Genomic DNA, 22,905 nt, shown 5'->3' with positions numbered 1-22,905 from the left:
CTACGGCGAAACGTCTCGCTCAGACTCAGTCGCTTCTTCAGCCATGTTGTGGTTTTGAATGAGGAAGAAGCGGGAGAGGTTTCGTCCCTTTTGGCCAGTTTAAATGCCACTTAACGGCATATATTTGCGGCCGCGTGTTTGAAATGTCGAACAACTCCGAGTCGCCGTTGCTTTTGGAGCGCGCCGGTCGCGAGTGACCTGGTGTCCGCCTGGAATTTAAACATAGTTAAACCAGCAGAGCTCGCTGCTGTGGCTAACCGTTAGCTTGGTAGGTAGCTAGTTAGCCTAGCGCGCTACCACCAGCTAAACAGACCCAAAGCAGCTAGCTGGCTAGGTGCTAACTAGCTAACGGTTAGCTCGTTTCGTGGGAAGAGAAACAATGATCTGTGGCGTGTGTTTTAGCCGGTTAAATAGCCACGACTAACCCGCCACGGTTGAATGACGTGTATCGTTGGCCCCGTTTTGTTTTTAGCAAGCGGGACGAGGAGTGCGCGCAAGTGATTTTTATTTCTCAACTGGTGGGCACTTCTGAACTTTCTGAAACATGCTCAATAAAATCTACGAATGGATAGGGACCGGTATCGCCAACCTCCGCCACGGGGAGCCAGCTGTGGACCAGACTGATGCACCCGACGAGGCAGCTGAGGGTGGTCGGGCGAGCAGGAAGAGACCACTTGAATGGTATGTGTTATTATGGTTAGATCTGTTCAACAAAGTTTGGGCTCCACCACTTCATCATAAAGCAGTGGTTCTCATACGTTTTCATGTCAAAGGTCCCCAAATAGGCTCTATGCACAGCAGCCAAAGCTGGGTCTCTTCTCACTTCCTTCACAGGTGTTACTAATGATACTAATGAAGGCTCTGTTACATTCTGGTCAGAGTCAGGGTGCTGATATTGAGCATGTTGGCTCACTGGAAACACTCTGCTACACCGGTGGGACCCAAAGTGTGGTCCAGGGTAACTTGGGGGTTCCAAATTACCCCTTAAAAAGGTGTGTAACTCTGAGAGCATACAAATGGAACCAAATGGACCCGTAAGGGTGCATTTGGTTCCATTTGTATGCCCCAGTTTGACATGCATTAGGCTACGGACCCCCATTTAATGTCATTTCTATCTCTGACTCTGAGACCCCAATTTATATTGTAAAATCAATGTTAATTTAACTCTTGAGAGTGTAATAAACCAACAGTGAACGTTGCTGTTCTTTTTTCTTCTTCCTTTAACAAGTTTGGAAGATGGAGATGACGTTGTCCAAGATGGCTTTGCAGCGAAGAAATCCAGAATGGGTAATGTCAATTTGAACACAATGTCCAGAATCATTCACATCTAATTTATCTATAATCAAACACAAAGCATGTCTGTTATGTTCATATAATTTTCATTGATATTGTGTACCAGGGGACCTCATTGACACAGTCAAGATTGCAGCTGAAGGGGTGAAAAGCCATAGTTCGAATGTAGCCACATGGGTGAGGAACATGAGCCCTGCGTTGAGGAACATACTGCCTGCTTCTCCTGGTCCTCCATCAGCAGATCTGCAGCCACTTCCTTCAACATCATCATCATCATCAGCAGCAGCAGCAACAGCCTGGGAAGGGGAAGAGGTACCAGAGATGTTTATGGTGCTTTTTTACTTCGTCTTGTTGCACTTCAGATATTGGTAACGCACAATTCTGAGATGTGTAACTGTCTGTATTCTTATATCGTTGTTTTCAGGATGTTAATAAGAACTCTGCCTCGCTGGATGAGACTTTTGCGGCTCCCTCGACAACTCTGCTGTGGAAAACCACCAAATCTGGTAGGAATGTCCTTGCTTGCATCATGGGGATACAGATTCTTGTTCAAGTGTTTTGGGTGTGGATGAATGGATGAGAGAGAAAGACTATGAATTTCCATCCAGAGTCATATATTTTGTTTGATTTTCAACACGCAGTATTAGTATTCAAAAATGATATGCTGAAGAACATTGTTGAAACATTGTAGAATGAAATACCTCTTATCCACCAAGATAAAAGATTGTTAGCTGCCTGTTCATAGAACAACTTACAAAGGTTATTCCAATGTGAAATACCATTAAGCAATACTGCCTGTCACAGTAATCGATCCAACTTCTTGATTATGTCAGAGCAAACAGTAATTAGTGTCTAGTTCTTCACACGGCTCATCCCTTATTCAATCAATTAAACAACGAGAGAGGGTTAATTCTGGTACACATACGCTAGGATCCGAATCAATTTGCTCAAAGAAAATGTGTAAATATATCATATGTAAACAAGTAATACAAAATAATAGTAATAACCACATCTGTCTATTTACATTGTTTTAATTTGGTGTAAATAGAGACGTACGCATTATGTTCATGCATGGCATGAGGACTGTGCATTTATTCTTACACACGGAGATGTAATTCTTGTACCTCTTAATCTTTGACAGCGGAACCCTTCCGAAATGATAAAATATTTGTGGGATCTAAAGTCTGCAGGCGGCAAGCGTGTATGAGCCCAGTGCACCGTGAGGTGCCCAAAACCAATGGGCACTCAAACAGTTTGCCTCCCTCCTGCACCCCCAAAGTATACCCCTTACCACGTCTAGGCAGACCCCTCAACCTCCGACCACAGGGGACGTCAAGGTATGCCGCTGTGCTCACCATTTGAATATTATCTTGCATGAGTCGTTAGCATGCCAGAACAATATTAGTCAGTGTTGGTTGGTGTTCGTTTGTTTAACAAATTGTACATTTATTTCCACAGTCAATTAAATGCTCATGGTAGTGCTACAAGAGGCAGCTGCTACTCCAGCATGTATGAGAAAACCTTCCCCATCAAAGTGGTGCAGAGTCCCACACACAGCAGCACTTCCTCTAGCCGCCTACCTGGGTCCAGAGCTCGTTGCACTGCACAAGAGGTTAGTCATCAGAACCATAGTGGATCAGGTGGCTGTGGATTTCTCTTATACGTTGGTTGTTGTAGGCTATCGCTTGCCTCTCCATCTCATTGATTTTCCCTTTTTTGTTATGGGCCAGTCTATCCATGAGGAAGAGAAGGAGGTCTACCGACAGTTGCTGAACATGGTCTGTGGTGGTCAGTCATCTCTCCACCACAATGGCAGCTCGCACACCATTATGCGTTCCCACAGAGATTTGTAAGTAGACATGCATTAAAGGAATTAATGCATAACTATAAAAATGTATGTATGTAGGAGGGGGCCTGAAGGCATCCATGGCATACAACAGACAAGAGACTCCCTCATCTTTTGCTTGATGAAGGTCTGAGGACCAAAATGTTTACAACTTAAATCTCATTGAGTGTTAAAGGAGTAGTTCACCTCCAAAATGACTTTTTCTATATTGATTGCTCACAACATGGAGACTCGAGTTCAATAATATTTCTTCTTTATTTGTCGAATTCCTTAGACAAAAAATTGCATTTGGGTCCCCATCCGGAATCAATGGGGGTACATTTTACTATACTATTTTTTGGAGCGGTGAAAGCGCTCCCAATAGACAGGTATGTCCGTGGGTATGTGGGTGGCTGGGTGGCTGGGTGGCTGGCTGGCTGGGTGGGTGGCTGGCTGGCCATGTCCGTAGCCTGGCAATACCTTGAGTGGCCACACACAACACACTAGTTAAAGGAGGGGCGCTGTTTTGTGCAGGCCAGGCACACTCACCACTCACTCACAGGCACAGTTTACTCACTCACTCACTCACTCACATAGGGTAGGTACAGCTGCTCAAATTCACCGCTCCACTTCGAACCGAGGTTTGATTTTTTGTCTTAGGAATGTGACAAATACAAAAACATTATTGAACTCAAGTCTCCATGGCATGAGTAATCAAGAGAAAAGTTATTTTGGGGGTGAACTACTCCTTTAAGGCCCTTGCACACTGCATGTGGAGTGTTGACACAATGTATCCACATCCCTAGTGTCTCGTTACAATCAGAACAATGGATTCAAAGATTCTTCTATGGTGTGCAGAGAAACAACAATGCAAATCAGTAATACAAAAGATGGCTTGGAAAAGCTTAGCCAAGGTCTAAGAAAACTGACTGCTTTTGATACCTGTCCTCCTCTCCTTTCATCAGCACCAGCTTCCTGAGCACCAGTCGTCGGCTTTCGAAGGTACCATATGCTACTGGGGCAGAAGGGACGCCAGAGGGACCCAGCGGACCCCCCAGTCCCCAGGAAATCTCAAGCCAGGGTTCCAGCAGCCTCCCCAGTCCGGCGGAGGCCTCTGGTGGGCCAGGGAACCAGACATGGTCCCCGGACTCTGTCCTCCGTCCAAGTGGAGCAGACACCCAGCGTTCTGCTCCTTCTCCAGCTGCCCTGCAGGACACTTCGTCTCAGGACACGCAATCATCTGGTGAGTTTCTCATCTCATTGTGTTTACAGTTGGTGGCAATATGAGATGTACAGTATGAAGCTTCGAGCTGAGTTCAAATTATAATTATGAAAACCTTTTCATACTCTCTAAAGTCAAGCAGATACTTGAAAGCAGTTTGTTTCCAACATGTTTCCAACACTCAACAATGTCATGTTTTCTTTTCTTTTCAGCTTTTGATGGTGATTCTGTAATAATCGTGAAAGAACAAAAGGGTAAAAAGACAGATACCTCAAGGTTTGTATATGTTTTGACTAAATGATTATTTTACAATACATTTTTATTCTGACACCTCCAATTTGAATTGAATTCAACTTGTTTTTCTGTCTTTGCAGTGTGCCATGTTTCCAAGCCGAGTTATGGATCAAAGAATTGTGAGTACATTCTTAAAGTTTTCTTTATTTAACCCCACCATGGACTGATATTGAGTTGGAAAAGCTATGTGAAAAAACAACAACAAGAAGAAGATATGTTTTCACATTACAGGACTAGCATGTATGACTCTCGCGCACGGGAGCGACGGAGACAAATCGAAGAGCAAGAGGCTTTGGCTGCCCAGCTGCTAAGACAGGTGAGTCAAGAAAGACTACATAAACCGTCTAATAGATCTGGATTTAAGTAACATGACAATATAGATTTATGCAGATTGTGAAAACATCACATTTGTGGCTGCTGAGCCAGTTCAGGCGGGTGGTGAGAGTGGAACAGGTGGTAGAAGTGATAGTTTTGGAGTGGAGGAAGAGGTGTGTGTCATCAGTGTAGCAGTGGACTGGAGCAGTATAGCATGGTGGTGGAGGATTTGTCCAAGATGGACCATGTAGAGCAGGGGTTCCCACACTTTTCAGCTCAAGACCAAAAAGATGCATTTGGTGTCTCCTAATGACCCAAACTTAAAAATAAAAATTTTGAAGCCCCATTTCAGAAACAGTGAAAATAGCTACACAACACATCACAACGCAACGCATTATGAGCTTTTAGACCCATTATTGTCACTGTTAGAATTTTGTAGAATGTGTGGAAACGCTTTTTTATTTGTTTTATTCTTGGACAGTTTCAGAAATTATTTAAAAAAATGTTACACATTTTTGTCTGATGGGGAGGAAGGAGTAAAAAGGGGGTGGGGCTGAACAGGAGAAGCGATAATTACCTCCCCCTTTGGCCTCCTGAAAGGTGGCTTTTCAGGCCTGTTCTTTAGCAAACCACCGATCCACATTTTTTTAAGGGATGGGGTTAGGGAATTCCAAACTTGGGTGTCTGTGCTTTAGAATCAGAGATGACCCCGGTAGAATCAGAGATGACCCCAGTAAGGTATGTGGAGAGAAAAGATGGGACTTGAGTTTATTATTTAAATAACATTGTGCCGATGTGCCACTACTGAAGTCGGAGTGCCACTTTTGTTTTAACATTTAAGCCAACCTTTGAGACTGCTGTCATTTCTCTAAACCTGCTTGTGTTCCTGTCTGTCAGCGTCTATCTGAGGAAGAACAACTTAGTCCAGTTGTTGAGGTCCATGTGCGAGTTCCTTTGGAAAAGGAGGTTCCTCTTACTCCTGTCACTGAAGAGCCAGAGCCAAAGCTCTTGGAAGAGAAACCAGAGTTCCCTGAGCTCGATGAGGTATTTTACTGTTTTAATGTCTTTTAGGCCCCATTTACACTGGCAGCCAAATACAGCCTGAATCAGATCTGTGCCCCATCCAGATTGGAATGCGATTGGTTTAAATCAGGGGTCTTCAACATTTTCTACAAACTATTTTCCGATCCCTTTCTTTCATTCTTATCTTCACTGCCTATCACCTGTCTGTCTGCTGTCTGTGTGATGTTGCTCGAGAGGAGATGTAATCAGAGGCACCAATCCAGAGTAAGGGCACGTCTTGTGAGATTGTGGGCAGGGAGAAAACAATTGCCACACAGACAGATCTCTGCTGGATATTAGGTGCACCAGTGCGACCAATTACAATTATTACTTCACACCTGATGGACCTTTGGTCACGTGTGAAAAAAAATGGTTGCACTCTAGAGCTAGAGCCCTGCTACCAAAAACAACTTGACTCACTCTTTATAAATGTCCAACCTTTTTATGCCTAGATTTGAAAAATAATTTTATATCAGATGCAGCTGCAAGCTTGTGTGTCTGTGTGTGTTGCACACTTTGTTGGCTTCCATAATGCGATGTCACCTGATGAACAGAAAAAACTAAGTTGTTTTTTTTATTTATGCAATAAGTATTCAAATAAGTGATTGCTTAATTGTTGTATTTATCCAAGATATTAAATTAATCATCAGATTAATCAATTGACTTGATTACCAAATAAATCATTAGTGACAGTGATACCAAAGAAATCATTAGTGACAGTGATGCCCCGCTTATCACCTTGCTTTCCTCTTCACTTTGTATATTAGGTTTTTTGTAAATTGAATTAAATCAATATTTGTACATGTGTAATTTAATGTGTGCACTTTTTTTCATCTCATCTCCTCTGTGCTGTGTCTTTGAAGGAGATGGAGGAACATGTGAACATGGCAATGAGAGGCAGCCCGCATGAAGTGCTCAGTGAAGGTTTTGGACTCAGCCTCACACGCAAGGACCTGCAGACACTCGACAGCCTAAACTGGCTCAATGATGAGGTGACAAGAACCATTTCGTAAAGTGTCTTAAGCTGAAGTACAGGAAGTACCACCCAAGGAAGTTAGGTTGATGCTCTGCAGATCTGTTTACTTTCCCTGGGCATGTAAATAAGTCTTGGTTGGTCAAAAAAAGACAACTTCTAGAGGAAGTACATAGAACCAAAGTCAGTTTACAGTTTACAGTTTAGGCATTTAGCAGACGCTTTTAATCCAAAGCGATTTACAATAAGCAGATACAACATCGCAATAATAAACAAGATAATAGGTCAGTACATTAACAGCAATATAACAATGTAAATGGATATCTATCTAGAGAAAAACACAATATAATCAAGTTCTAAAGAAACCTAACAAACAAATGTTAACTAGCTTCATGTATGGTCATTGATTTTACTGTAGTGCTAAGGGTTTAGGTGGAGTCTGAAAAGGTGAGTTTTCAGTCCACGGCGAAAGGTAGCGAGTGAGTCCGTTGTTCTAAGTGCGACAGGGAGTTTATTCCACAACTTGGGAGCCAAGAGGGCAAACTGTCTCGGACGAGTGGATTTTTGCCCTGGAGTTTTTAGCGAGGGTTCGGTCAGCATCCCTGTGTTGGCTGATCTAAGTGAACGAGTGGGGGTGTAGGGGTTGATCAGCTTTTGGAGGTATGGAGGAGCCATACCTTTGGCTGCTTTGAAGGTCAGCATCAGTGTTTTGTATTCCATGCGGGCCGCAACCGGGAGCCAGTGGAGGCTGCGGAGAAGGGGAGAGACATGTGAGAACTTAGGCTGGTTGAAGACCAGTCGTGCCGCGGCATTTTGGATCAGTTGGAGAGGTTTAAGTGCACATGCCGGGAGACCAGTGAGGAGAGAGTTATAGTGAGGAGAAAGTCATACCCTATATACACTTTCTGCTGTAGTTATTTACCACGCTTTTCTGTGAGATTAGAAAAGTCTGGTATAAATTTATATGCCATTGGTAGTTACATTTCATGAAAATGCTTGCTCCTGCCATGCCATATAGGCTTACAGTAAATAGCATTTTTAAAGGGACTCAATAATCAAGATTGGTTTCTCTCTTACTGAAGACCAGTACAAGTAGCGGATTATTGGTTTGACCTGGTCCACAAGACTGCAAAATCAGCAATACAATATACACAAGATAATAAAAATAAAGTACCCATACTTTATTAGACTTACAAGTCAGTCACTCATCAAGCTTTAAACGGGCTCATGTTTCTGTGTTTCATTACCTGATCTCTCTTCCAGGTAATTAATTTCTACATGAACCTACTGGTGCAGCGCAGCAAAAACCCTGGCATGCCGTCAGTTGAAACTTTCAACACATTCTTCTACCCCAAGCTGCGTAGCAGCGGCTACTCTTCTGTCCGCCGATGGACCAAGAAGCTTGACATCTTCTCTGTCGACATCCTGCTTGTGCCTGTCCACTTGGGGGTGCACTGGTGCCTCTCAGTAAGTCGTCATGGGTCTTAGTTGTGGGATAGTACGTTTTTAGCTCATGCAGTGATTCATGCAACACTTAACTGTATTTACATGAATTCTCTTGTCCAGGTGGTGGATCTACGAAAGAAGGTCGTACTGTATTTTGATTCCATGGGAGGAAACAATGAGCAGGCCTGCAATATCTTGTTGTAAGTATCAGTGATAGGCTGGATAACTGTCTGAGATGCAATCCACTGTGTATTGCTTTGTCGAGTAAATCTACTTCAACAGAAGCCTGGCAAAGTAATTAGGACCTTGTAATTTCATTCCATGTCCATAGAGATTACCTGCAGCAAGAAAGCAAAGACAAGAAGGGGAAAGAACTGGATACCTCAGGCTGGACTGTACACAGTAAAAGACGCAATGTAAGTAGTGACCTGTTTGGCAGGATTTAAAGTGAATTATACAGATTTCTGCCAAGTAATCTGACTGTTCCAAAATGCGGCATGAATAGCTTTCTTATATTGGTTTATTCTTAGTTATTTGTATACTGTAGAAGAATATGAAAGTAGTACCGATATAGAAGAAAATGAAAGTAGTACTGAAGCTTACCAATATAACCACTACTGCTGACAATAATTGGCATTGCATTGTACTGTTGGTACTGTATGTAGTTGTCACACTATTATTGTGCAATTAATCAAAGTTGAACACAAGTTCTAACTAGATCTTTATCCATATACCCCCCCCCCCCATTAGGAAATCCCTCAGCAGATGAATGGCAGCGACTGTGGGATGTTCACATGCAAATATGCAGAGTACATCACCAAAGACAAGCCAATCACATTTAAACAGGTATGCACAGTTGTCAGTGGCAGAAAGAAACCTCCAGTGCATCAGTGGATGGTGGTGAAACATGTCTAACATGATCTTTCTTTCATATTTGCAGGCACACATGCCCTACTTCAGAAGAAGGATGATTTGGGAACTTCTCAACCGGCAACTTTTGTGAGGTCATGGAGGTGGGCCTGAATTGGCACAGTTGGCTCAGTTAAAATGTCTTGTGGTGCTGGCCAAGCCCATTTCAACTGCAGGATTCATTTCACTCTTCTCTGGGGAAAGACTCAACCCAGCGCCTTCAGATCTGGAGCCGGTTCTGCCATACCAGCAGTTCTTAGGTTAACCTGGCTCTTGGCTGATGCGACAGGGCCAGGATATAAAGCACTGCCTCTCAGCACCCTTTCTGGTTTCTTTTGTTGATGCATCACCGGCAAATCAGTTGTACAGCTGAATTGGTGCACATGTTGTATTGCCCTGCCAGAATAACTTGTTTTAACTTAAAGTGCAATTATACTTCGGTAGAGGTTTGGGTTGTGAAGTTACCTTGTCATGATGTAACTAGTCCAACTAGCGAGATGTCAATCTTGCACTATTGATTAGATATTGATATTACAAAAAAGTCTTATTGACTTAACATTGTACAATAAAATAATGTGGCACATAAAATGTGCAAAAAGTTGATTCAGTCCATATATAACAGAATTATTTATATCAAAATGTCAACTTGCTGTTGATTTTGCTGTTTGAAGATCCGATCCATTAGTCTGGGTCTTTCCTAATACATTTAGCTAAATCAACATGAAGTTGTCATTTCTTCTTTAAAAGAAACGAGGTGCTGGCTTTTGTGATGAGATATATCTATCTATATATATAGATGTATATGCAGAATCTAGTTGCTTTGTTTTTTGTTAATTTGTGTGCTATTAGAGTGCCATTGACAGCTGTGTCACCATGTTAGTCAATGAGATTGGATTATTTTCTTTTCAATGGCACAACGGAGTAGGATATCTTGCAGAGGGCCAGTTATATCATGACAATGTAACTGCACAATCCCATACCTTTGCCAAATTGTCAATGCGCTTTAACAAATCATACTCTGGAGTATAACATTCAGAACCACAGTGCATACACAAAAGTAACATGTATACATGATTCTAGTCTATTGAGGTTTTCTTTTGCTGAAACCAATGCTTAAGAAAATTCAAGGGGTGGTATGTTCAAGAAAATCTTATTTAAATTTAATATTTTCCTGGAATTGTAAATACCCACTAATCTAATGAGTTAATCATTATTTATGGGGTGAATGACTTCCAAAGTTGTAATAAGATGTAACAACTACATTGTAAGGCAAGGTGATAGCATGTATAACATATATTTGGACATCCACATAGATCTTTGCCTTATAAGATGAACAATTACATCCAAATGAGCATTATTTATTTCAGTTATTTGTTCAGTATGTATACAAGTTTTCAAATGTATAAATACCTCAGAGTATGGTTTGTGGTGATTGAGCAGAATGGGTGACGGTACCTTTTGATGTACTGACCTGCTGCTGAGTGTAACGGCTGTCTAGGTTACCCCAGAATAGCTTGTTAAAAAGTATTGCCATATCCTTCTATGTGAGTCTTGATTCCAAGACTGCAAGCTGAGGTGTCTATTTTGTTTATTTGAGAGGCTCTTTTTTCATAAAGTTTTTAGGTTTATGCAGGATATAACTTTGTACAGTTAAAAGTATACAGCCTCGTAATGTATTTAAAATACATTTTATACCATTTTCGTATCTGTTTTTTATCTAGATTAAATTCCCTTTAGAAATAAATTCATGCATTGTGATTCCTTTCCTCTGTGGTTTTATCACATCAAAGATGATTTGAACACAACTCAAATAATTGGCAGAACCTTTAACTCTTATATGCTCTAGAGTCTTGTTAACTTGCCCTTGGATTGGGAAAAAAAGGCGCACAGACAACAGTGGAAAAAAAAACTTTAATTAAAAAAAGTTATCAATTTCAAAATCAAACCAAACAAGTTTTCAACAGCTGTAGTTCTTGAGGAAGGGGACAGAAGACGGAAAGACAAACATGATTGAGACTAGAGTAGTCTGCTTGATGCTCATGACCACACCAGATGGGAGACCCACCCACCACACAAGGACTTTATTTAAACAAGATTTTAAAACTGACCCCATGTGTATGTTGATTTATTGAATGAGCTTCCAGGTGTTAAGTAGAAACGTTGCAATCCCAAAATTAGCAGCAAGAACGTTCATCAAAATTAACCTTTCAATAAACCGTTCAAGGAAATCCGTGACAGATTTGTTAACTTCAATTTCTTTTTGGAGAAAAACAATCCGGAATGACAATGGAACACAGACAAAATAATAGTTATTTTTCAAAATCCGGTTGCTTCGTAAATCTATATTCAGAGTATTTTCATACAAAAAAAAGTATTCAACATTAACATTAGCAGTGCATGATGAAAAGCTCTGTTCCAGTCAGAACCAACCAACCATTTCTGAACAGCACTATTATACTTATTACTCTCATCAGTGATATCTATAAGGCATTTCTGTGAAGTTTGACTTCTTATGTCCTAATAGGATTAACTGTTGATTTCAGAATACAAACTAAAAGCACTCAACCAGTTTAAGTCTCTGAATGAATATGTATTAACAAACAGGAGTAGACCATAGATAAACCTTTTTCTTGGGACTAAAACAAAAAAAATTATTTGATGGAAGGGATACTAAATCTAGATCAGTGGCCTAGAATAATGAGGTCTTTTGTTACCGTGGACCGATACTATTACCCACTGGATGACTTCTTTGGTGATACAGAAAACAAAAACAAGACAATTGCAGTTGAATGGATGGGGAGATGGGCAGTACACCCTATAGTATATCAAGTACACCTGCCATAATTTCTTGATTTGAGCAGATTTAGTACAATCGTCTTATGAACCACACTATGATAAACAAAACAGATTCCCTTTTAGTTCAGCTATTTCACCGGCAATTGAGGCGCTGAAGATGAAAGTATGAGGAGACTAGAGTCCATGGAACATGAAAGTGTAGTCATTTTGTGAGGTGATCCATTGTCATAACGTGAGGTGTCTCTTACACATCTGTAGTATTGCATTATTAAGAATAATAAATTAATTGCATAGACCATGAGACCTTGGGCATGATTCTGAATATTGGACGGAAGAGTAACGGTATGGACACAGTACCAGCCGTGAACAGCCATGAGTACTACTGCAGTTATTGCCTGTGATCCTTGCACACTGACAGGGGTCTTCAACATTTTCAGGCCAGGGACCCCTTAGTTGAGAGAGAGATGAAGCAGGGTCCCCCACAACCTTCCATAAAGTTTCCTCGTTTGACAGCACAATCGTCAGTGTATTTTGGATTCAGATATTTAACCACTTGAACCGTCAATATTTAATAAACTTGACCTTTCGCTCTCTACTGTTCTTTTTCCCCTCTACACCAAACGTATTTGCCAAAAATAGCCGATCTACAAGCTCACAACGCCTCGCAGCGCGAGGCGTTGTGAGCTTGTAGATCTGCTATTTTTGGCTAAAGTTGTCAGAATATGGATGTTAGGGTTCAAGTGGTTAATATAAAAAATGAGAAAAAAGGTTTCTATCACACAAAGATTTGGAGGACCCCCTGTAGTAACTCTGAGGACCCCCTAGGGGTCCCGGACCCCCTGTTGAAGACCTCTGGACTAAGCCTACATTGCTCTGGTATGATGAGGTAAGTTAAGGTTATTGACCATACATTTCTTAAATTGTTCCCAACTGCTTGGGGCACATATCTGTAACAAGCTTATGAATCTAGCACACATAATTCAACCATTACCGGGAGTTATACGCTTAAAGTGCCAACACTGGTGACACAGACTGAACTGAAATATCTGAAATATAACACATTAAAGCCTTTTGATGCTGTCAACATTGAAACCAGAGCAAGAGAATTATGCAAACATACAAACAAATCACTATTTCAAAGAGAAAATGCATCATTGAAAAACACTTATCTACGTTTCACTATTTAAAGCACACACAACACACTACCAAAAATAAAATCAAAGCCTCTTTGAAAAATAGCATCAATCTTAAAAAGTATTAAAAACGAATAAAAAAAATCTCAAGGAAACGTTTTAAATTAAAATAAAAAAGTAAATAAAATAATAAACAACAGTCACAAGGGGGGAAAAGCAGCAATGCAGGTGTAGAAGCAGACACATTAACGGCCAATGTCAAAAGACATCTCCATACTGGCCATATCTAAAACATCTCAATAGTGTGTCTTCTGAGGAAATACCAGGATAGCATCACACTGTAACAGTTGTTTTTCATGTCTGTGTAATAAGGATACCATATCCTAATAATAACATCTTATTCCAGAAAATAAAATCCTTTGTGTGAGACTCGGCTTTCACGTCTATAAAAGCAAATTGTGTAAAACCCTTTTAACTGGAAATACACAATGACTAACTCATCGCTATGTACACACGTTTTGATAAAATGTTATTAAAAATAACTGTGACATTATTACACAAAGATAAAAAAACAAACGAAACAAAACTGTTACCCAAAAACAAAAGTCTACAGAAACTCAAAGTCCTATGTACAGGCAGCTCTGTGTGAGATGCGATCTCTATTGAGCAACTTTGGATTTAATCAAGTGGAGCAGCTCAAAATGAATATGCTTTGCTCTATATTAAAATATTCTGTGGAACGCAGTTAATCTATTTATCTCTTTGAGAGCAGTCAGCTCTCCGAAATCTGTCATATTGACCATGATCTCTATCTAAATAATCATATTTATTATTATTCTAATCCTTTGATTGTCTGAAGCGTTGTCAAGATTGCTGGAACTATATATCTTTTGAGATTCAAGTGCCAAAAGGAATCTGCTTCCTATGTTTATAATATACTATCAAACTTGCTGCCACTTTTAAAGAAACAAATCCAAGTTAGCACCAGATCTCTCCAAAATAGAAGACCTTAGATTTTTGTTTGTTGGATGCTTTGTTTTGTAAGCCTTCTCTTTTCAAACATTTGCACTAATCAATAAAACAATGAGACACAAAGCTAAAACACAAGAAAAAACAAAAAGAATTATGTACAAAAAGGCAGGTTCAAAGCTCAAAGTATCAGACAAAAAGAGAGAAATAAACTCTTAGCATATCTTACAAAAGGTAAAAAAAAAAAAAAAAAGAAAGAAAGAAAGAAAAAATTGACATGATGTTGTGATATTCTGTTTCCTTCTGGCTCGCCAGAGTAGCATTAGAAAATAAATTGAAATATGTGCACACAAAACAAAAAACAAACAAAAAACAAAACCAAGAACGACATGTAATGTGTAGTATCTGTGTGACCGGTTTCTTCTGTCTCTCGACCACTATCAAAATAGATGCACCATCTTCTGTTCTTCTATTTCCGGTTCGCTCGCCAATCCTCTAGCCTTGCATGTATGGAGTTAAAAGAGTTTTGTCATAAAGTGTGAGTTTGTAGAAAATATCAATTTTATGTCCTCTGTGTAACAGTCCATGTTCCTCCCTATTTGTCTGGTGCTTTAAAGAGTCCAGGGTCAACTGTGCACTGTGCAGGTTGGTCAGCAGACAGGGCCCGATGAGAGTCACTCCAGCTCCAGAACATCTAAGACGGGACGACAACGCCAGATTTAGCAATGAGAGCAACTATTGTGTGGTCCCCTCATCTTTTCTCAATCAATACTCATCATTGCAAGAAACAGATGTTTCTCTGCATGGATGTTTGCATGCACACAAACAGGCATAGATCAAACGCACGCACGCCGCACGCGCGCACGCACGCACGCACGCACGCACGCACACACACACACACACACACACACTACACATAAGTGAAGCCCACCTCCGCCACTCTTCACTTGTTATGCTGGTAGGAGTAGGTTGTGTGTTCTGTAGGCGTCTCTATGGCAACTGGTTGTTGGACGGCACTTTCCTGAAACAAGAGAGGCAGCTGAGATTAATTTGCCGAACAATAGTTTCACGCACATTCCCATTACGCCATGATGATCCAATTCCAAAGGAAGAACATACTGTTGTGCTCCTCTGTACCTCAACTGAGACGTTGGTGGCAGGCACTTGGGTGTACTGGGGAATGTAGGTCCCCTGCATAGATGCATTTGCAGGCATATACTGGAGGGGAACAAAAGAACAACGTAATTAACAACACGTCACAGCCACTGTGTCAGCAACGCCGCTGTTGAATATCAACCCCGAAGCCAGGACAGCTCTCAGGGATAATTTATCCACTTAGACCCTGTTGTGGTTGAGCGGAGACCTTCAGGGCTCTATACTAGTGTATTTTTTGTTTTCGCTCTACAAAACATCTTTGCTGAAAATAGCCGACCGACAAGCTCACAACGCGTCGCAGTGGCTATTTCCTGCGAAGGTATCCCCCACAATAGGGATGCTGGGGTTTAAGTCAAATAGGGCCCTATTTTCGCCAAAAAATAAGGTAATACTTCAAATAGCCGATCTACATTGACAAGTTGTGAGCTTCTAGATCAGCTATTTGAACTATTTAAAAATGTTTATCAAAATAGTAAAAAATGCCAAAAATGTTTAGGGATAATGGGTAAGACACTGGTGAAAATAGGGCCCAAAGTACACACCGGGGGCCTTGTGGTTAGAGTGTCTGCCCTGAGATTGGGAGGTTGGGGTTCGATTACCTGGCCCGGTCATACCAAAGACACACCAAAAAATTAAAATCTAGTAGGCTCAAAATGTTACAAAAACAAATCATTCATTTATTGTAATCGAAGCAAATGTTTGAAATAACCGTGATAGTGATTTGAAATTATATCGCCCAGCCCTACTATAATATATACTGTATTATGGGACTGACTGTGCCACTGCTGCCCATGGAGAGGTGGCTAAGCTGCTGGGCCAGCGGCCCCATCATAGAGGTGGGCTGGATGGACATGGTGTGTTCCATTCCTGGCGTTAGGACAGCTCCCTGTGAGAAGAACAGAGCGTTAGCACTGAACCACATTGATACAGGGACTGATAATAAGTAAGGTTGGGTATGAGGAACTGGATTCAACGTTGAGGAACCGGAATTGGTTCCATCACGGAGAGGTGGTACCGTATGTGGACTTCACAATAATTACAATACCAGCGCTTCTCAAACTTTCAAGGATCACTATAACTCAGAGTGTACAAATGGAACCAAATGGTCCATTTCGAACCCCTTCAAGTAACCCCCTCAAGTAACCCAGAGAGTTCTCACTTCGAGAACCACTGCTATATGCAGTATACGATACTGTATGTATGATTGAATTTGTAATATTAAATCATCTCTTTACCCTAGTTAGTCTAGTTAGTATATTTTTGTATCCAGCATCTGTTGCAACTCTATTGGGATGCGCGTGCATTTTCTTAGGTAAACCTCCGAGGTACTCACTGTGGGCTGCATGAGGTATGACTGGTGATGCATCCAGGATGGGTTGTGGACCTGCAATCATTCCAAAAAGAAAGGAAGACATCGTGTCATTACGACATAGCGAAAAATACGTAATGATCCCCAGTGCACAGACGCCCTACAAGGAACCCTACAGTCTGACTGTAAAGAGGTTTCAGTACCTGGTAGGTTGACACCGGAGAATGCATGTATGGGGAGAGGGAAGTCTGGGCTATCATCCGGTTGGGGGCAAGGCTGTAGGGAGAGGAGTAGAACCTATAGTGGAGGAACACACGTTATTAGTGATTAGAGCGTGTCCAGCGTCACCACAGGGTTCTATGCCTGGATCACAGAGAGTAGCAGCACTCACCCATTCTGTAAGGCTGTGGTGGGGTCGTATGTTAGTGTCATTCCCCCCTGGAAAATAAGCCAAAGCCATTCATTAACAAGCACATATTCTGTGATGAGCACTCACTTTGCCTGGAGGTTGCATAGGAGTTAGGATGTGCATACAACATTACATCAAAAATATATTATCAGTAATATTGCATAAGGGCCAACACATAACTACATTAAATCCAATCATTACAGTGATGTAATTATGTCCAAAGCAGGACCATGATGGCATTATGTCCAAAGCATTAGCTCTGATTTATACTTAGATTTAGCTACATGCCAGTGCCAGGAAATCTACAAGCTCAAAACATGCCGCAGACACAATAGGGCCTTTTCCACCGGCAAAGAACCGGTTCAATTCCTGGGAACCTTGGTTCATTCTTGCGAACCGGCTTGCGGTTCCACCAGATTGAACCAGAGCCAAGGATTTGGCTCTGGAACCATAAAAAACAAGGATTTTGTGGTTCCGGTTCCGAACCAACTTTTACGGTTCGGAACTAACTCCGGTTCTTGGTGGAAAAGCACACCTCTGGTTCATCACATAGGCGGGAGAAAGAACCGGAACCGGTTCTTTGCCGGTGGAAAAGGCCCCAGTGTGTAACCAACTACAAATCCGCCACTACACAATGTGGCATGCAATTGAATACGCAAGTTCAACTCACCGTGTCTCCGTCTCTCGTCCAGGGACGACCGTTCTGCAGGTATTTCCCTTGGCTCTGGCGCTTCTTCTGACCCCCATCGGCAAACTTACACAACAAGGGCTCTGCCGGGACTAGAAGGTTCAGAGGCGTGATTGATGAGTTTCATACATATCGGGTAATGATGTGTGTGAGATAGGTAGGATTACATTAGATATCATGAATATGTAATGGTGTTAAATGTGCTTCACACAAACAGAAGGTCATCTTAGTGGCATAAATGTAGACGGTGTAAAATAAATAAATAGATAGGCCTATAGAACAGGGGTCTTCAACAGGGGGGTTTAGGACCCCTAGAGGGTCCTCAGAGTCCTCATTTAATAGGAACATTTAATAGGAACTTTATTTTGTGATTTTTAAACCTAGAAACCTAGCATCCCTATGTTGAGGAGAACTTTGGCCAAAATTAGCACATCCACAAGCTCACAACGCCTCGTTCATTGTATTTTCGTTAAAGATGTTTGGTGTGGAGGGGAAAAGAGCAGACCAAGTACAGAGCCAAAGTTTAGGTTTATTAAGTATTGAGGGTTGAAGTGGTTAAATGTCTGAAAATACACATTAACACCAGTAAGACACCCTAAGGGCGAGAAGCGACCTCGCCCTAAAGAGCGAGGTCGTACTGAAACATCAGAGGTTCTACTCATCTAGTGCCATTCACGAGATGTCTTGCGAAATGTACTCGAGTATCTGTAGTGCCATTCACGGGATATCTCGGGAAAAGTAATAGATTACTGTAACGGCGAGTACATTACCGAGAAGAATCGCCGGCGGTCCGGAGACGAAATCCGTCGCTGATTTCGCATCATCACGGCTCCACGAGCACAAAATAGTCCCATCCTTAACATTGAGGTGGACGGGGGATCTCATCTTTAATGTCCATTATCTCAAAACTACACTTTAGAAGCTAGGATGGAGGCAGATGCTCGCTTATGTTACACAATGATAAAAGCTCCGGTCGGCCATTACACAACTCCACGTGGACACGGATCGGTTCCGGCGCACGATCCGATGACGTCAGACCGGAAGTGATTGCGTGGTGGACTTCTGGCCTTCAAAATAAGACAACGCAAGTGAATGGGACCTGAAGGAGGCACTTTGGACATTATAATCCGTTAATGTCTGGGGCTCTGAATGAGTTAATACGACACAGTTAAGCAGGAGTTAAACTATTAATCTGGCTGGTCATCATTGCGATGTCAGAACAGGTCAGCTAATCCATAGACGCCATATACCGGTTCGCTCCATATATGGATATATGGAGTGTGACATGAGGCGTCCGTGAGGTCAGATGTAGAGGTATTGGCCAGCTCCATATATGGAGATGTCTTGGCCATATATGGAGCATGACATGAGGCGTGACACACGGACGGACGGGCGGACAGACAGACATGCTCTGCAGGTTTTCATACTAAATGCGACCTACGGTCGCAATGAATCCAGCATACACTGATGACAGTGCTGTCAAACAAAACAAGTCTATGAAGCTATCTCTGAAATCTATGAAAAGGTTTAAACTGGAACACAATGTTATACAGTATGTAGAGGGGGTCCCTGCTTCATCTCTCTCTCTCAGCTATGGCTCCTTGGCCTGAGAAAGGTTGAAGACCCCTGGTATAAGTAGATGGAATATCTCACCTGGTACTCCAGGAGGAGTCTTGATATATCCTGGTATACGTAGATGGAATATCTCACCTGGTACTCCAGGAGGAGTCTTGATATATTTGCCATTGAAGTGTTGAATGATGGCCTCACATTTCTCTGTTGACTCCATCCTGCAGGGGAGGGTTATTTCAACTCATCACTAAGGCCGGCTACAGATCTAAAGGCACAAAAACGAGTGCGTGTCGTGGGGGGGAGGCGGGGGGCAGACACAGCACAATGCATTGCGGATGGAAGTCGAGTGGTTTGAAGTCGAGTGCGAGTCGTGTGGTGTTGTGTGGTTGCGTCCAACTTGCTCACGACTCGCACTAGACTTCAAACCACTGGACTTCCATCCGCAATGCATTGTGCTGTCTCTGCCCCCCGCCTCCCCCACACAACTCTCACTCAACTTGTGCGTTCCAGTCTGAGTGCAGCCTAAAAACACATCCCGGTGAGTACAAAAACAGCAGGTGTCAAAGTATAGAGAGCTCTGAGTTTGTGTCTATGTCCTACCCTTATTGTCCAGCAGAGGGCTCAGTTATTACCATTATGTAACTGGAAAACAAAAAAGTTTGTCATTTTGCCTAAGAGCTAACGTCATTTGGATCTTTTGGGATCTTGGCCTCATTCATTGCATTGTGCAAGATACCAATATTTTGGAAAGCCTAAGCAGATTAGGATGTACCAGAAATGACCGCATGTAACCCCATTGTACCAACCCTGAACTGCACACAATAGATCAGTGGTTCCAATCTCCTATTGGGGACTCCTGGTACTGCTGGGTTTCTATAATAATAATAATCTAGAATACCAGGTACCTGATTGTACAGCTAAGATTACAAGGACCAGGGGGTCCGGGATGCCTAAGAGGTCCTCAGAGTTACTACAGAGGGTCCACCAAATATTTGTGTGAGGAAACATTAGCCTAAAATAGCAGATCTACAAGCTCAACGCCTCGCCTTGTGAGCTGCAGATCGGCTATTTTCGGAGAGTTGGTGTAAAGGGCAGAGTCAACAGTCAAGTTGACTAAATATTCAGAGTCTAAAATTGTCTGAAAATACACATTAGCATGAATCTGAATGAAAATAACTATGAAATCTATGAAGAAGTTTAATCTGCAACACAATTTGATACAATATGTAATCGGGGTCCCTGCTTCATCTAAGCTAAGGGGTCCTTGGCCTGAAAAGCGTTGCAGACCCCTGTTCTGGATGGATTGAAAAGCAGCAGATTCAGGGGTCCTAACATGGAAGGGTCGGGTAACCGCTGCTCCCAGGGGCCATTGCCATGCTCGCTTGAGGTGGACACTTTTATCTAAATTACATTTTTGTCACAGACATAAAAATGTGACAATAGTATTACCAGAAAAACATAAAGAGATAGCCCTGAAGAAGCCCTGAGGTCTGTAACACTGAGTGTACAAATGGAACCAAATCCTCGCAAATTAAACATTTGAGAACCACTAGTAATGGTGGACTCCTAATCCTAATATGCCACAGTGGCATAGTAAACAAGTGTCCTGACCTGAAGAATGACATTCAGTAATTGGGACTTATGGTGAAAATAAGAAAATTATAATGGTGTGTAAAAAGAAAAATCTGGAATTTGCCACGGACAAAAACCAAGTATTGCCACAGACACATTTATCCGTGTGCGGACATGTTGATGACCCCTGGCTGCTCCTGGCGCATACCTGGCGAAACCGACTCCTCGGCTGGTTCCGTTGGCGTCTCGGAGGATGCGAGTGGAGATGACCTGGCTGAAGGGCTTCAGCATGTTCTCCAGCTCCTGCTCGTCCATGGACACTGGCAGGTTGGAGATGTACAGGTTGGTGGGGTCCTGCTCCTGTTGCTGTAAGGCAGAGGGGGGGTGACAGTTTTAAAGGTCACGCATTTCGGTCGAAGATACGTTCATTACACGTCATGTCTGAATTAACCCCTGTCCATACTTCGAAATCGAAGAATTCAGTCAAAAGGTCCTTTTCAACCATAAAATTATGTCCCTCGTGGGGGCGCCCGCTGGCCTAGTGGTCAAGGCGCATACCACATACTAGGCTATAATGACTGCTGGCGTCGCCGGTTCAATTCCCGATCCGGACGACCTTTGCCACATGTCATTCCCCATCTCTCTACCCATTTCCTGTTGGTCTGCTGTCCTGTCAAATAGAGGCATAAAAAGCCCAAAAACAAATCTTTAAAAAAAATATATATATACTGTATGTCCCTCGCGACTTCTGAAAAGCAATGTGCACGCAGGAAATGTGCACGTCGGAAAACACAACTTGACGAACATTTCGGAGAAAGTATAGACAGGGCTTCAGACTTAAAGAACGAGCCGGGCGGGCGAGCCAGTTGCCGCGGTCCTTTTGAAGCCGGATCACGACCGCAACCCGGAGCCTTCAAAAAAGCCGCCATCAATAGCATGAGGACATTAATACGAGAACTTTGACAGGAAGCGTTAAAGATTTATCATATTAGGGCGGGGAGGGGAGGGCGGAGGTCGTCAGACAGTCAGAAAAACAGTCTTGAATCAGAGGGCAGAGGGGTTGAAGTGGAAGGCGGATTTCATATTGGCCCGGGACGAAGAGAAAAGCTGAGATGCCTGGAAGACGTGTGAGGGGAACGCTATGCAGAGATGGTGTCGATAGTGGTCTGGCTGGACTTCAGCTGAACCTCTAACCCTCTCCACTCCCCCAATCCTTTCGTTTTCTCTTCCCCTTCATTCCTCCTCTTCTCTCTTCACCTCTCCTTCATCCGCTCTCTCTCTCTCTCTCTCTCTCTCTCTCTCTCTGTCCCCCTACCTGTCCAATGCTCACAAATTCTATAGAACAGTGTTTCCCAAGCTTTCAACTTTAAAGGTCTCCCCATAACTCTGACAGTGTACAAATGAACCCGTTAGGGTTCATTTGGTTCCATTTGTACACTGTCAAAGTTACAGACTTGTATGGGTCAATTTAGACGCCCCTAAAGGAACCCACAGAGACCATGGAATCCACTTTGAGAACCACTGCTATAGAAGACCGTCTCCGACTAACTGATTATAAGAGGACAGAGGGGGACATGTGTCGGGTGATGTGGTATCGGTCCATATTCTATGTAATCTGAGACTGATATAGTCCATTGAATAATATATACAATTATAAATAGCCGATTATATTATATAATTATATTACATCCTGCCATGGATTATGTAAAATAACGACACGGTCTCACTGGACATTTTGGGACGAAGGCCTTTTGGTGGTGATCATATCTATAGCTTCATGCTATCATAGTCCCCCAGGAGGGCCATTATCACTCCACTTCCCCATGCATTGTTATAACGTGTCACTCACGTGCATATACTGTAGTTACGGGAACGTGTTAATCCTGACCTTGAATTCAGGTGCAGGGACCGGCTGTATCCGCTTGCATACATCAGCGAAATTATGCATCAAAATCTTGGATCA

General features: G+C 42.3%; 2 protein-coding genes across 2 annotated transcripts in view; one reads left to right on the top strand and one right to left on the bottom strand.

Moving 5' to 3' along the window:
* Positions 1-184: 184 nt before the first annotated feature.
* On the top strand, positions 185-10,967 carry senp1 (SUMO specific peptidase 1). The gene is made up of 18 exons (XM_080733641.1): positions 185-681; positions 1,229-1,287; positions 1,400-1,605; positions 1,718-1,799; positions 2,435-2,630; positions 2,752-2,905; positions 3,024-3,142; positions 4,084-4,361; positions 4,553-4,616; positions 4,715-4,753; positions 4,866-4,950; positions 5,847-5,993; positions 6,875-7,003; positions 8,248-8,451; positions 8,551-8,630; positions 8,762-8,846; positions 9,181-9,276; positions 9,371-10,967. The coding sequence occupies exons 1-18, from the start codon at positions 545-547 to the stop codon at positions 9,431-9,433; spliced, it is 2,223 nt and encodes a 740-aa protein (XP_080589767.1). The 5' UTR covers positions 185-544; the 3' UTR covers positions 9,434-10,967.
* Positions 10,968-15,165: 4,198 nt separating this feature from the next.
* The window catches only part of rbms2b (RNA binding motif, single stranded interacting protein 2b), a 27,356-nt gene continuing 19,616 nt past the window's right edge, over positions 15,166-22,905 (bottom strand). Inside the window, exons 5-13 of the mRNA XM_080733077.1 lie at positions 21,151-21,308; positions 19,509-19,588; positions 17,781-17,890; positions 17,093-17,139; positions 16,905-16,998; positions 16,726-16,776; positions 16,168-16,278; positions 15,375-15,455; positions 15,166-15,258 (exon numbers count right to left, since the gene is read on the bottom strand). Of these exons, the coding sequence (XP_080589203.1) occupies positions 15,181-15,258; positions 15,375-15,455; positions 16,168-16,278; positions 16,726-16,776; positions 16,905-16,998; positions 17,093-17,139; positions 17,781-17,890; positions 19,509-19,588; positions 21,151-21,308 (810 nt within the window). The 3' untranslated portion in view covers positions 15,166-15,180. The remainder of the gene's footprint in view (positions 15,259-15,374; positions 15,456-16,167; positions 16,279-16,725; positions 16,777-16,904; positions 16,999-17,092; positions 17,140-17,780; positions 17,891-19,508; positions 19,589-21,150; positions 21,309-22,905) is intronic.

This window comes from Nannobrachium achirus (assembly GCF_963921795.1).
Source record: "Nannobrachium achirus genome assembly, chromosome: 9".
Taxonomy (NCBI): Eukaryota; Metazoa; Chordata; class Actinopteri; order Myctophiformes; family Myctophidae; genus Nannobrachium; species Nannobrachium achirus.
The sequence above is the reverse complement of the archived record's forward strand: the minus strand, read 5'-3'. Positions and strand labels throughout refer to the sequence as shown.